Below are 15,597 nucleotides of genomic sequence, written 5' to 3'. Positions count from 1 at the left end.
GACTTTCTTGGTATGCGTGTCATATTCTCGAAATGCTTGTCAGAGCCATTTTTCTTGCTAAAATCTCCAGAATATTACCGAAACATAATTTCCTATTTTTTGGGATTTTCTAGGATTTTTCCCCATCATTTTCCTATTTTCTTTTCTTTTCTTTTTCTTTTCTTTTTTTCCCTCATTCTTCTTCCTTTCTTCTTCTTCCTCCCGCCTCCTGCTCCTGCAACTCCCCTTTTTCTTCTTTTTTTTTTTTTCTTTCTTTCTTCTTCTTCTTCTTCTTCCTCTTCCTCTCATTTCTTCTCCTTCCGCTACAACGCACCAGCGTGCACCGCCGCCGCACCGCCCGCTGCCGCCTCCCTCGCTACCCGTGGGTGCCTCCGCCGGCCTTCCCGGATACCATCGCGAACCTTGATGGGCCGCCATCCGCTTGCTGGAAGCTGGCCACGGCCGCTGCTGGCCGTGGTTGGTTACTTCATCGCCGCAACAGCTTGCGGCCATGGCTGCCGCTTGTTGTTGCGACTTGCTTCGGCCTTTCTCGAGGCTTTCTTCGGCCACCAGCAGCTCCCTCTCGATCTCTCAATCAAGCTCTCTCTCTCTCTCTCTGTGAGGCGAACTCTCGGCCTTCCTCAAGCTCTTGGCCAAGCTTGCCTCTTCCCTCTTCTTCTTCCCCCTTTTATAGCCGCTTTTGCTGCCAACGGCCTGCCTTGCCCATCCCTTTTGGCGTGAAAGTCACTCTACTGTAGCCCTCAGTTGGCAGAGGCATGGGATTTGTGTGCAAAGGCTTCCAAAATTTTGCAGAGGCGTGGATTGCAGGGCATAGCTATGAATGCCTTACTCATGAGCATACATATTATATATATATGTAAAATTATATATTATATTATAAAAATTAGAAAATTATATATTTAAATCCCATTTTAACTCTAAATTGATTGGCATTACGATACCGAAAATACAAAATTAATAACTTGAAGCTTAGTTAAAAGGACGATTTCGCCCTAGTGTCCTCATCGGGCCATCAATTCATCTCGAAACCACTAAAGGGTTGCTCATTACGCAAAATCGGAGCCCCCTAGGGTTCCGTTGATTTTTTGGGAGACTCCTACAACGATTCAGTTTTTCAGCCAAAATGGCAACTGTATTTTAGTTGTACCGAAAACTGTTTCCGATCCAATTTCTTTTGATACCATAAATCCTATCTTGGAACGCTCATCGAAACCATATTATTTTCTTTAGACAATTTCACTCCGAGACATTCCATGCAGTTGATTCCGTACTTATAACTGCTATCAAGCCAATTTTTTGGTATTCTAAACTCATTAAAATTACGTGGCAACCTTATACAAGCATGGGGTATTACAAAATGTAAGATAACAATCAACAAAACAAAACAAAATCCATTAACAAAACAATCTTACCTAGGTCCATAGCGTAAGATAAAACAATCCATTAAGATAACAACAACTGAAATCTATTAACAAAACAAAAGGCTCTACAGAAAATGTAAAAGACTAGGGGCCAATCTTACCTAGGTCCGACATTGTTGTCGGTGGCAGGTAGAGGCGAAAGCGGTATGTGTAATATCTCGTATCGAGCGATAGGAAGGACCGAAACAACTTACCCTGATGGGCCTACACGAACTTCTCAGGGGGTCACCCATTTTTGAATTTTCCCAGGTCAAGCACGCTTAACTTGGGAGTTCATCGTCTGCATTCAGCCCAAAAGGTATACAGTTGGTATTGTTTCCTTTCTTACACTATCCTCGATATATACTAACCTTTCCGGGCTCTCGGGGTATTACATTCTCTCCCCCTTAAACACGTGACGTCCTCGTCATGCAACCTTACAACTGGTCCCAGATCTCCCCCTTTTGCATGGCCGATGTGGGATTCGCCTAAGGTACCTACACACACCTCCCATTGGGGACTCAGCATCCTCGCTGAGGTTTGCCCCACCACCGTGCTTAGAGACTTGGGGGTCGATTCTAATACCACCTGTAATATCCCGTATCGAGCGATAGGAAGGACCAGAACAACTTACCCTGATGGGCCTACACGAACTTCCCAAGGGGTCACCCATCCTTGGATTTTCCCAAGTCAAGCACGCTTAATTTGGGAGTTTCTTGCCTGCATTCAACCCAAAAGGTATCCAGCTGGTGTTATTTCTTTTCTTACGCTATCTTCGATATATACTAACCTCTCTAGGCTCTCGGGGTATTACAGTATGACTGGTGACGATGGCGGGTGGGGGCGAAGGCTGTCCGACTGTAGGTGGGTGGAGATTTCAGATCGCTGGTGGCGAGAGGTTGTCGGCCAAGAAGAATGAGGTTGTGTGAAGGAGGAGGAGAAAGAAGAAGGCACGTCTTTGGCGAGAGGTTGTCGGCGAGGAGGAACAAATGAACAAGAAGCAGTCGGCGAAGAATGAGGAAGATAAGGAGACTGTGCTTGAAGGAGAAAGAAGAAGGTGCGTCGTCTTTGGCGAGAGGTCGTCGGCGAGAAGGAAGGAGAAACAAAGAGGCGTTGGGGAGGAAGGAGGAAAAGAAGAGGCTCTGCAGAAAGAGACGCGACTTTTGATAAACCCTCCGAATTGCTCTCAAGATGGCAATATTTTGACAGCCAAAATATCGCGCAATTATGGTTTCAGTAATCTCTCGGTATGATATATTCGAGCAGTGTAGAACGGCTCTTAGATAAATGTGTTTTTAAGCTATTAAAGTAAAGTTATGTGTTTGATTTGTAAAAGCTAAAAAGCCGTTAGAACTTAACAAAAAGATTAAAATAGACATGATGTTAAATAATATAAATAAAATTTAAAATATATAATTTTAAAAAAATAAATTAATGTCCAATTGCTAAAGTACTTGCAATTACATGTTAATAAATTATAAAATAATTTTAAAAATATATAATTTTTTTACTTTATGTATAAATTTAAATTTATACCTAAAGAAAATTTAAAATTTGGGAAGACATTGCTTTAGGAAGCAGAAGAAAGACACTCTATACACCGCACCGGCTCTGGGTGAGTTTAACTATTTTATTTCTTTCTTTCATGGGTCTTAGGTTTTATTTTCTTTCCCGTATGTCACAGTTGGAGTTGCTTTCAAGCCAGAAGAAACCAATTGAACTTGCCTCCATGCAAAAGCTACGTCTTCTCTTTGGGATTTCATTCTGCAAACTCTCTCTTGTAATTGATTCTTCTTCTTCTTCGTACCTGTCTTTCTCCCTCCAGTCCAGTGTCTGTTAAACAAACTTAATTAGGAAGCAAGAGGCGGCAGCAGACGCGACCAAAGAGGAGACCCAGGCGACGGCAACAATGACGACGGATCTTGAGCAGCAGGTGGCGATGGCGGCTTGCGGCGCTGGAGGCGATGGGCGGCGACGACGACCGTTGTGGGAGGAGATCCGGCGATGGTAGTAATGGAGGCACAGATGCTGTGGGAGGAGAAGGGTCGAGAACAGGGGCGGATACACATGTGAGCTGCCCTGGGCTGAAGCCCAGGGCAGCCCACAAAAAAATTAAAATTTTAATACAAAAGTTTGCCTTAAATTCATTTTAGCCCAGCCCAGCTTAGCCCCAGCCCACCCCACCCCACCCCAACTTGCTGGATCCGCCCCTGGTCGGGAATGTAAAGAGATAAGAAGTGTAAATATTGAAATTGGAAGATGACAAAATCGTCATTTCATTGGTCAACTCAAAAAGCTCCCAGAATCGTTTTTGCAAAAGCTATTGCCCCAGAGCTTTTCTTAAACGCTAATGTATTAGCGTTTAAGCTATGCAGTTTTGAAGCTGTTGGTAAACACAAACAGGTAAGAAAATAAGCTTTCTAGCTTAAACGCTATACTAATAGCTTATAACCTTATCTTTTTATGCTTTTCTACAACCCGATTCAAGAGTCGGCCAACACGGGGAGGTCAGAACTGCACTATCAATTCCATCCGTGTCCCAGTATTTCGTTGCCAAAGCTTGTTTTCTTTCCGCAAGGTAAGCTTACACTCCATTCGATTTTATCCAATTCTTGATCGTAGATCTCTCAGAATCTGAGATTACCCTGTCCGTATATTCTCAAGTTATACCCCTTTTCATATATTCTCAAGTTGTACCCATTTGACTGAAACCAGTCTCTGTGCTTGATTATCCTGTTTTTGGGTCACTTTTCTTGTGATTTTGTTCTTCTTTGTCTAGTTTTATTATTAATTACCCATCCTATATCCCGATAGGTTCAGTGTTTTTTCTTTCTAACGCTTAGTGGAAGGTTTGATTCTACTACGAATATGAAGATTGCCATTTCTCTTTCTTTGTCGATGTTCTGGTTCGTTTGTTTTTCAGTTTGATTCATTCATGGAATGTGAAAATGAAACTGTTTTTTTAATTTTTTTTAAGTATTACTGATTAAACTTGGATTACTAATGTAGACTACTCATTTACATTGCAGTTATCTTAGTGCTTAATCTTTTTGGTTGGCTTTATTTTCAGGTTTTCATTTCTGGACCATTAGTTTGTTCTTCCAATAGAGGGGTAGTATCCAATTTTATTGGTAATTATTGGAATGGGGAGTCTCAACAGAGAAAAACTAAGGTTTTGCGTCGATAGAGGGGGCACATTCACTGATGTTTATGCTGAAATTCCGGGTCAGTCTGAGGGTCGAGTTATGAAGCTCTTGTCTGTTGATCCGTCTAACTATGAGGACGCTCCAATTGAGGGTATCCGGAGAATTTTGGAAGAATTTACCGGGGAAAGAATTTCTCGGTCTTCAAAAATTCCTACAGATAGGATAGAATGGATAAGAATGGGTACTACTGTGGCAACAAATGCATTGTTGGAGAGAAAGGGAGAGAGAATTGCACTTTGCGTGACTCGAGGCTTTAGGGATCTATTGCAGATTGGTAACCAGGCTCGCCCCAACATATTTGACCTTACAGTTTCAAAACCTTCGAATCTCTATGAAGAGGTTATAGAAGTTGATGAGAGAGTTGAGCTTGTCATGGGTAATGAGGAAAGTAATGCAGATTCTTCTACACTGGTAGTTAAAGGGATTTCAGGAGAGCTTGTTCGGGTTGTGCAGCCACTGAATGAAGCAACCCTAAAGCCTTTGCTTGAAGTTTTGTTGCAGAAAGGTATTAGCTGTTTAGCCGTGGTGTTAATGCACTCCTACACTTTCCCACAGCATGAAGTATCTGTGGAGAAATTAGCTGTGAGTTTGGGCTTCAAACATGTTTCCTTGTCTTCTGCTCTAACCCCCATGGTCCGTGCAGTTCCTAGAGGTTTAACAGCAAGCGTGGATGCTTACCTCACCCCAGTTATCAAAGAGTACTTATCAGGGTTCATATCCAAATTTGATGACGGATTGGCAAAGGTGAATGTTCTGTTTATGCAATCAGATGGAGGACTTGCACCAGAAAGTAGATTTTCTGGCCACAAAGCAGTTTTATCAGGCCCTGCGGGTGGTGTTGTTGGTTACTCACAGACCCTATTTGGGCTTGAAACAGATAAACCCCTCATTGGGTTTGACATGGGTGGTACATCTACTGATGTAAGCAGATATGCGGGAAGCTATGAGCAAGTTCTAGAAACCCAGATTGCCGGTGTTATTATACAAGCACCTCAGCTTGACATAAACACTGTAGCTGCTGGTGGAGGATCAAAGTTAAAGTTCCAGTTTGGAGCTTTCCGGGTGGGACCCAAGTCAGTGGGTGCGCATCCAGGTCCTGTTTGTTATCGGAAAGGGGGAGAATTGGCTGTTACTGATGCAAACCTTGTTTTGGGATTTGTAATTCCTGATTATTTCCCATCAATCTTTGGCCCCAAGGAGGATCAACCTTTAGATGTCAGTGCAACTAGAGAAGAATTCAAGAAACTTGCAGATCAAATTAATTCCTATAGAAAGAGTCAGAATCCATCAACAAACGACATGACTATAGAGGAGATTGCACAAGGATTTGTAAATGTTGCCAATGAAACAATGTGCCGGCCAATAAGGCAATTAACTGAAATGAAGGGTCATGAGACAAGAAATCATGCTCTTGCTTGCTTTGGAGGTGCTGGACCACAACATGCCTGTGCAATTGCTAGGTCACTTGGTATGACAGAGGTATTAATTCACAGGTTTTGTGGAATCTTAAGTGCATATGGAATGGGTTTGGCTAATGTAGTTGAGGAGGTACAGGAGCCATATTCTGCAGTTTATAACTGTGAATCTTTACAAGAAGCTTCTCGGAGAGAAGCTATTTTGTTGAATCAGGCTAAGCAGAATTTGCGAGGGCAAGGGTTCAAAGAGGAAAACATCACAACAGAGACGTATTTGTATTTGAGTTATGAGGGCACAGATACCTCCATCATGGTAAAGAAGCAGATAAATGAAGATGGCTCAGGAGGTGATTATGCTGTTGAATTTGTCAAGCTCTTTCAGCAAGAGTATGGATTCAAGCTGCAGAATAGGAGGATCCTCATCTGTGACATAAGGGTTCGTGGTATTGGAGTCACCAATATCTTGAGGCCACGGACCTTGGAACCTGCTTCTGGTACCCCAAAAGTTGAAGGTCGCTACAAGGTTTACTTTGAGAATGGATGGAATGATACACCTTTATTCAAGCTTGAGCAGCTCACTTATGGACATGTCATACCCGGCCCTGCTATTATCATGAATGGTAACAGCACTGTAATAGTAGAACCCAAATGTAAAGCTATTATCACCAAATATGGCAACATTAAAATTGAGATTGGGTCTGCATCTAGCACATTGAAGGTGGCAGACAAGGTTGCAGATGTTGTGCAGCTCTCAATCTTCAATCACAGGTTTATGGGTATAGCTGAACAGATGGGACGGACCCTGCAGAGAACTTCCATATCGACCAATATCAAAGAACGTCTAGATTTCTCTTGTGCTCTCTTTGGTCCTGATGGCGGGCTAGTAGCAAATGCCCCTCATGTCCCGGTACACTTGGGCGCTATGTCAAGTACTGTGCAGTGGCAACTCAAGTACTGGGCCGACAATTTGCACAATGGAGATGTTTTGGTTACTAATCATCCCTGTGCTGGAGGTAGCCACCTGCCTGATATAACTGTCATTACCCCGGTTTTTAGTAGCGGAAAGCTGGTATTCTTCGTGGCAAGTAGAGGGCATCATGCAGAGATTGGAGGCATCACTCCTGGAAGCATGCCTCCTTTTTCTAAGTCCATATGGGAAGAAGGAGCTGCCATAAAAGCATTCAAGCTTGTGGAAAAGGGGATTTTTCAGGAAGAAGGAATCATCAAACTTCTCAAGTTCCCTTGTTTAGATGAATCTGCACTTAACATTCCAGGAACCCGCAGGCTTGATGATAATTTATCTGATCTTCGGGCACAAGTAGCTGCGAATCAGAGAGGAATTTCCCTTATTCAGGAGCTTATCGAGCAGTACGGTTTGGACACTGTCAAAGCTTACATGACTTATGTGCAGATCAATGCAGAAGAAGCAGTTAGAGAAATGCTCAAGTCAGTTGCTGCAAATACTGTTTCTTCTGAGTCAGATAAGTGTGGAAAGACAGATTTTCTGACCATTGAAGAGGAAGATTATATGGATGATGGTTCTGTGATACATCTGAAGCTATCAATCAATCCTGATAAAGGGGAAGCTGTGTTTGATTTCTCTGGGACCAGCCCAGAGGTTTACGGGAATTGGAATGCACCCGAAGCAGTGACAGCTGCAGCAGTCATTTACTGCCTCCGCTGTTTGGTGAACGTTGACATTCCTCTCAATCAAGGTTGTCTAGCTCCTGTCAAAATACACATCCCAGAGGGTTCATTCCTTTCTCCGAGTGACAAGGCTGCCGTAGTGGGAGGTAATGTTCTTACTTCTCAGAGGATAACAGATGTTATACTTACTGCATTCCAGGCCTGTGCTTGTTCTCAGGGTTGCATGAACAATCTGACTTTTGGGGATGACACCTTTGGGTACTACGAAACAATTGGAGGTGGGAGCGGGGCTGGCCCCTCCTGGGATGGTACCAGTGGCGTGCAATGCCATATGACAAACACTCGTATGACTGATCCTGAGATCTTTGAGCAGAGGTATCCAGTTATTCTGCATAGATTTGGATTAAGAGAGAACAGTGGAGGTGCTGGACTGCATAGAGGGGGCAATGGACTTGTCAGGGAGATTGAATTCAGACGCCCAGTTGTAGTCAGCATTCTTTCAGAGAGGCGGGTCCACGCACCAAGAGGGTTGAAGGGAGGAAAGGATGGAGCTCGGGGCGTTAACTACCTTTTCACAAAGGATAATCGGAGAGTGTACCTAGGAGGTAAGAACATAGTTGAGGTACAGGTCGGTGAAATTCTTCAGATTCTAACTCCAGGTGGTGGTGGTTGGGGTGTTCTGTGATTCTCCCGGATCGCCAACTTTGACAAGTATGAATTTAGTTTTTCATGTTAAGATAATCAGTTTCTTGCTTTGGGTGCAGAAATGAAGCAAATAGGTGCCAATAACATCATTTGAATGGATGAATAAAGCATTTACATGGTCCTGTTCTTAGTAGTTTTTAAATTTTGGAAAATTTGACAGTACGAATGCAGTTGAATTATAGGGACCATTGGTAATTTCTTTTAGTTTCCTCTATAAAAGAGTAATGTTAGGCTTGAGCAATACAAGTAGCGTTGCAATCAAACAGTGATGTGTGTGTATGTGAATGAAAGCAAATCATTCAGATTGGATAGAGATAACACCGGGTTTGGTTTCTTTATAGATGAAGGGAGTTGAGATATTTGGAGTTTATCTCCAACTTCTCCTCAGGTTTCTCTCTTTACCCTGTCCTCGGCTTTTCTCTTCTTCTTGCTTCTTCCCAACAACTTCCTTCTCTTCTTCCTTTTCCCAGTATTCTGCAATTTTCCCTTACTGTCGTGCATCATGTGCCCCATCGCTCTATGTTTTCAGGTTGCTAGAATTGAAACAGAGAAAGTGCTTATTCAAATGGTTTGAGACTAAATTGGAGCAAAGCCGCAGAGGGAAGTAAAGGGGTGCGCATAAAGGCCCGTTCAGGGGGCGGTCCCACTTTTCTGGGTACTTATAATATGCCGATTAAATTCCATTGGCATTGTATATGAAGTGAAACTAACCTGTCAGCTGCTAGCAATCATTTAGTTCAGTAGTTGGCTATAATGCAAGCATGGATTGAAATCCTAAAAGGTGCTCTGGGACTCACCTTTATTATGTTCAAATGGCATAATAGTGGGTTCAATAGGCTTTTCTGTTTGCGTCCAGGATTGTGTTGGAATCTATTGTTTTTGGTTGCTTCTATTCCGTGAATGTCGCCATGTGGATATTGGAGTGTTCTATCTGTAACTTGAAATCAATTGCCTCTAGATATTTTAAGGGATGTTCGGTACGGGAGAAGTTTTTAAATTTATGAGATTTATGATTCTTGAGAATGTTCTTGAAAATTTTTAATTCCCAGATTTATGTAATTTTATATTTGGTTAGATTTAAACATTTTCAGAAATATTGAGTATTCTTTTTTTAGAATCTAACATTTCTATGTTTGATTTAAATGTAACATTTTAGAGAATTCATATTTTTTTTTAAAATTATTTTTATTTATTTTTTTATTAAAAATGATAATTTTTTTCTATTCTATAAAATATTGGGACCCATAATATCTTTAGAAAGTCAAAAAAATATCATTTTTTTTACACATTAAGTATATATATGCATGTGTATATATATATAATATATATGTTTGTATCTACTTTAATATATATAATATTTTATAATAAATAATATAAATATATTATAATATATTTTTATATTTAATATAAATATATTACATATATATAATATGTTTGTATGGGGTTATAAAAGGGTAAAGGGTGTTTTACTCTTTTTATTTGTTAAAAATATTCTTAAGTTCATGGAAAATTTAGATTCCTAACCCCCTATAAAAATCTTTTTATAGGAAAGTTGCTTAAAAATCATTTCCGGGAATTCTATTTTTTAAAATTCTTTTTATAAAAAAATTATATCAAATATGGGAATAAAGATTTTCAATCTAACATTTTCAAAAATCTTAAAATTTCTCCTGTCCACTCTTAGGCGTTTAACCTTTGAAAAATGCTACATTTAAATTGGTTTTAATTTGAAGTTGGGGTTTTGGGACTGCTTCTTCTTGGGCTGGTCTTTTAGGATTTTGGCTCAATAATTTTTTTTCTTCCTCTTTCTTTGAATCTTTTACTTTGTTTTCCTATTCCATTATGCTTCTATGCTATGAATTATTTATGTAATTAAGAAAATGTAACGAATAGAGAGATAAGATTAATATATTTTAATCAGACATAACATGCGTATGTATATATGGATACAGTTTTTAAGTGTGTTTTTTATCATTAAAGATTTAAAAGGAGTTGGTTTTAACTTATAATTCTAGATCAAATAGGATTTTATATATTTTTTTATGAAAGTGGTATTAAATTGTTATTTAAAAATATGAAGGGAGTTTTGACATTATGGTAAGTTACATTATTCAAGTAATAAATAAAATTATTAGAATTGACTCACCACACATCGTGATAGGTATGGCTCTCAAGAATCTAACTAAAAATTACTTTTTGCATGTTATCGTCAAAACTTAAACCCGCACTAATCAACTTTAAAATTGTGATAAGAATCACTTTAAACAACACTAAAATATTTGCATAAATAAATTATTAGTTTATTATATACATTCTACTTCATCTAGAGATTTAAATAAGATTGTTAAAATTGATATTTTAAGTGAGATTAAAATATGTCTATAAAATTGAATTGTAAATTTATATCATAAAATTATAAGATTTTAAAGATAATTAAAAATTTTCTTTAATCTATAAAAATATAAGTTTATAATGACATAATTTTATAAAAAATGAATTAGTATTGTTTAATAACATGATTATTTCAAATTTATTCTTTATTGTGATTGAAATACATGATACCTATTTTAAAATAATTTTATTTATTAATTTTAAAAATACTAAATAATATAAAATTTTTAAATATTAAGTTTATTTATAATCATTCATAATGAAAATTTTGAATATTAGTTCATATAATATAAATTCTCATAAGTCATAACTTAATATAAATAAAAATAACATACATTAATAAATTTCTACATCACGAGTAATAATTATAATAAAATCTTCAACAAACATTTAATTCTTTAAGCAAATTGATAATAATTCTCTTTTAAATTAAGAAAACTAACAATAATAATCAAATTAATAAAGGCAAACGAAGAAGAAACAGATAAAGTTGTGATGGACAAAAATCACCAAATCATACCAAAAAATTGCAAAAGAAAAAACAAATGAAGAAATTGCAATAGAAGAAACAAACAAAGTTATATGCCCCTTAAGTTGAATCGACAGCAACACTGAGTAATTAGAGTTGTGAATCGATTCATGTTACATGGAAACAACAACACCAAGCAGGCAAACACGGAAACGTCAATTCGTGTTTGTGAATCGACAACAGCTCAGTTGGCAGTTTGTGTTTGTGAATCAACAACATCATAGAGCAATCGAAGTTGTGAATCGACAACGATTCTAAGCATTGAGCAACCATGCGATAAGAGGGAATGGCGGAATGTTGTGACTGCAAGCACCCCCGCTCGGATATTCCCAACCACCAGGACTACCCAAACGGGAGCACCTACGGGAGGAGAAAGAATGAACCACAAGACAAAAACCACCCTGGTATGCATATACGAAAATAAAGACAGCGGAAGCAAAACAAAACACATGCATGCACTACGGGTACCCCGCTAACACAACGGTCACATAATAAATAAATAAACACCGACTCCTGTGCCAACATACCCGAGACTCGAGAAACGACCTGGCACAGTAAAAATGATAGAGTAAACCCTACTCAACCATTAGAGTTGACAGGGATTGACGGGACTGCCTGTACACCATACCGACGCTGCCGCTAGAAGCTGACTCCCTTGCTTGGACCCACGCTGCCACTACCTGGAATGATGGAAAGCAAGGTGAGTCGAGAGACTTAGCAAGCATAAGAAAAGAAAGGCTGAAGGCTACACAAAACCAGAAATCTCTCCCGAGAATAAACCCCTAGGCACACACAAGCCATGAGACGCTATAACACAATAGCATAGCAAAATAAAAACACATACCGGTCCTTGGGGTCCACACAAGACACCTGGCACCTAAGTCCCATACCAACCTACCGCTGCCCTGAAAGGCAACATGTATCTCCAACAAACTTGCGCGCGCTGTCCCGGGTCGGTACTCCCGTCACCTGTTCATGTCGGTACTCCCGACATCCGAGCCAGAGGCTCCCTCGGAACGGTACTCCCGTCCGAGAACTAAATACTACCAGTAGCCATGCAATGCACATAGAAATGCAATGGCGTAGTGAGCATCAACGTGATACACCGACGCCCATACATCCAGGTATCAGGCCATGCTCCGCCCACATAGTAAACCACACGCGATGCATATGCCCATGCTGGATGCAACCTAACTAAGCTAGCATGTCCGTGTCCAAGCATACTCAATAAATGAATATCCCAATATGCAACCCGTACCCATGTGCATATCAAATCATGGACAACAATATAATAAATCTAAACATGCAGTAAATCACATATCGGCAGAGCTAGTCAGTAGTGCTCGGCACCGGTCAACGGCTAGTGACTAAGAGTGTCCACCCGACGGTCCACTTCAAGACCGTACAATAGTCTACCCCAATGTCACCAACAACCGACCCCTGCTCTACTGCTCGATAACTCTAACCGAACCATAAATAAATCCGAGAAAATCATAAATAACCCGCACGTCTAGGAACCTAGTTCCCAGGCTGGTTCAGCATCATTCTCAAAAGGAGTGGGGGCGGTACAAACCCCCATAGGCACTCAACGAATAAAATTCTAAAAGTCTCGAATTTAATTTATATTAAAACAGATGAATAATAATTCAACAAATAAGGCTAGGTGCCAAATTAAAGTAAGGGAGATGATAAAATACATGAAATCACGGGGTCTTTTACGAGAATTGAAGAACACGATGAGAGGGTTAAGAGCTTGCCTGTATCTAGTCGTTTACAGCGTTTCCCCGCTTAAACACCACCAAATTAATACACGCTGCAATAGATTAAACTCCCAAAATTAACACCCAAAAAAAAATTCTAATAGCGCAAAATTTATAATTTAAACATAACACGCTTCTACTAATTTTTACCCACGTACCTGATCACTTTCTTTGTCGAAAAATCCTAAAATTCTTTTTTTTTTTCCTTATTTTCTTTTCTTTCATCTCTTCTCTTTTCTTTTCTTTTCTTTTCTTTTCTTTCTTCTTCTTCATTTCTTCTCCCCCGCACTGCTCATGCGCGCCTTATTCTTCTCTTCTTCTTTCCTGTTTTCTTCTTCTTCTTCATCACCGCGGCTTCTCCCCTACGCCTTCTTCCTTGCGCGAACCAGCAGCCTCTCGCTGCTGCCCAGCCACCGCCGTCGCCGATCACCACACCACTAGCGCCTTGGGCCGCCACCACCATAGCCGGTCCACACTGCCAGCCCAGCAACCCCCGCGAGCCACCACTGCACCTCAGCCCTGTCAGCACACACGCACAGCACGGCCGTCCGCCATGGCAGCTGGCGAAGCTCCTGGCCGCTTCCTCGTGCCACCACGAACCGCCGCTCCACGTCGCTGCAAGGTCGCCATCGATGGCTGCCTCCGACGCGAGCTGCTGCCATGGCTGAGCTTCCATGGCCGCCCACGGCTGCACCAGCACACTGTCGCCACCTCATCCTCTCTCTCGATCTCATCTCCCTCACTCGGCTCTCGCTCTCTGCCCTCTCTGGTTGTTCCTTCTTCACCCAAGCTCGCGGCCATGGCCGTACAAGCCTGTTGGAAGCTCGAACTTGAGGCTTCCATGGCTGCCACTGCGCACGCCTCTCTCCCTCTTTCAATCTCTCCCTCTCCCTCTCGGCCAGAAGCTTTAAGAAGCTTCAATGAGAGACAAAAAAAATAACAAATTTTTTTGATGCTTAGCACACCAACACACGCGCATCGCCTCAAATTTTAACACAAATTAATTAATTTAATTTCATTTAATTAATTGAGGATATTATAGTGACGAGAGTGTTTAAGAGAGATAAAAGTTTGTACAGGCAAATGGCATCCCTTAAATCGTAATTTTTTTCATTTTTAACCTTTCTGTGCATGAAAACTAAAATTAGTAAAATCGTTATCCAACTCGGGATTCTATCGATTTATTGAGTTAAGTCGAGATTCATTCTAATTCTACTATTGGATTGTCCCGGCCCAATCTTGGCCCATGGTATTCTGCCCAATCTTAGCCCATGGTCTTCAGCCTAGTCTTGGCCATGATATTCGGCCCAATCTTGACCTGATCTTATCCCCTGGCTTGATCCTGGTAGGGCCAGTCTGCAACAGCATCATTGCGGTCGTAGGTTGGATGTTCGCGTGCCCGCTTGAGATTCACCCTCATCATGACAGATCCCATATTCATTAATGACGAATTCTATCCACATTAATGAGAGTCTCATCAACGCCATGCTATCACATGAGAGCCTCCACTAGCGCCAGATACTCTATCATATCACCCTGTAAACACACAACGCATGCATGTAGGAAGACCTCTCATCATTCCATATGAACAAGCTCTCTTCAAAACCAATGTATGTTCTTTTTTTAGCCTACTCACACAATGTCATTTTGTTCATTTACTAACTTGAGCATCAGAGTGTTTGCAGATGCCAGCCGCCCCTCGACGAACTAAACATCGGAGCTTGTCACCCCACTGTTGCAAGCCTGCCTTTGATCTTGGCCCCTGGATTGATCCTGACCTTACGCTAGCCTGCAACAACATCATTGCGATCGTAGGCTGGGTGTTCGTGCGCCCGCTCAAGATTCACCATCTTTTATGGAAGATCATATTTTCATTAATGGCGGATCCCATATGCATTAATGGGGGTCCTGTCAATGCCATGATATCACCTAGAAGCCTCTATGGGCGCCGTATACTCAGTCTCATCACCCTGCAAACACACAACGCATGCATGCAATATGACCTCTCATCCTTCTATATGAACAAGCTTTCTATATAGCCAAGGTATGTTATCTTTTTAGCCTACTTATACAATGTCATTTCGTTCATCTACTCACTTGAGTATCAAAGTGTTTGTAGGTGCCAACCCCACCGACGGACCAAACGCTAGAGCTCGTCGCCCACCATTACAGGCCTGCCTCCGATCGCCCCCTTTAGCCAGGAAGAAACAATTATAATTTAGATTTTATATAGGCGTTGAATTATTTAAAAGTTTCTAATACATAAAATCGTAAATTCATAAGAGTTGAGACGAGATTTTGACAACCATGGATTTAAATCCATGAGATTCTCTCACTTTCGATTGGATCATTACCTTAAAAGATTGTTTGGGATGAATTTTAATTTGATTTAATGATTTTATCAAAATTATAATCTTAATTATTTTGTTTAGAATAAACAATAAAAGTATAACTAAATTTGAATTAAAATAATAACATTTATTTTAAAAAAACATATTTTTAATATTTTTCAATTCATAATATGATGTTAAAAATTAAAAAATT

The 15,597-nt window shown here is 40.4% G+C and overlaps 1 protein-coding gene across 3 annotated transcripts; it reads left to right on the top strand.

The window, feature by feature from the left end:
• The first annotated feature begins 3,877 nt into the window (after nucleotides 1-3,877).
• On the top strand, nucleotides 3,878-9,396 carry LOC127788726 (5-oxoprolinase 1). 3 transcript variants are annotated; one of them, XR_008020449.1, is made up of 4 exons: nucleotides 3,878-3,978; nucleotides 4,471-8,379; nucleotides 8,715-8,761; nucleotides 8,903-9,396. XR_008020449.1 is itself a non-coding variant. In XM_052317323.1 (3 exons), the coding sequence occupies exon 2, from the start codon at nucleotides 4,544-4,546 to the stop codon at nucleotides 8,351-8,353; it is 3,810 nt and encodes a 1,269-aa protein (XP_052173283.1). In that variant the 5' UTR covers nucleotides 3,878-3,978; nucleotides 4,471-4,543; the 3' UTR covers nucleotides 8,354-8,379; nucleotides 8,903-9,396. The 3 variants fall into 3 exon arrangements, 1 of the variants encoding a protein (XP_052173283.1); XR_008020448.1 differs by having other exon boundaries at nucleotides 4,471-8,761; XM_052317323.1 differs by lacking the exon at nucleotides 8,715-8,761.
• Nucleotides 9,397-15,597: the final 6,201 nt, after the last annotated feature.

The sequence above is a fragment of the Diospyros lotus genome, chromosome 13 (genome assembly GCF_014633365.1).
Source record: "Diospyros lotus cultivar Yz01 chromosome 13, ASM1463336v1, whole genome shotgun sequence".
Taxonomy (NCBI): domain Eukaryota; kingdom Viridiplantae; phylum Streptophyta; class Magnoliopsida; order Ericales; family Ebenaceae; genus Diospyros; species Diospyros lotus.
The sequence above is the reverse complement of the archived record's forward strand: the minus strand, read 5'-3'. Positions and strand labels throughout refer to the sequence as shown.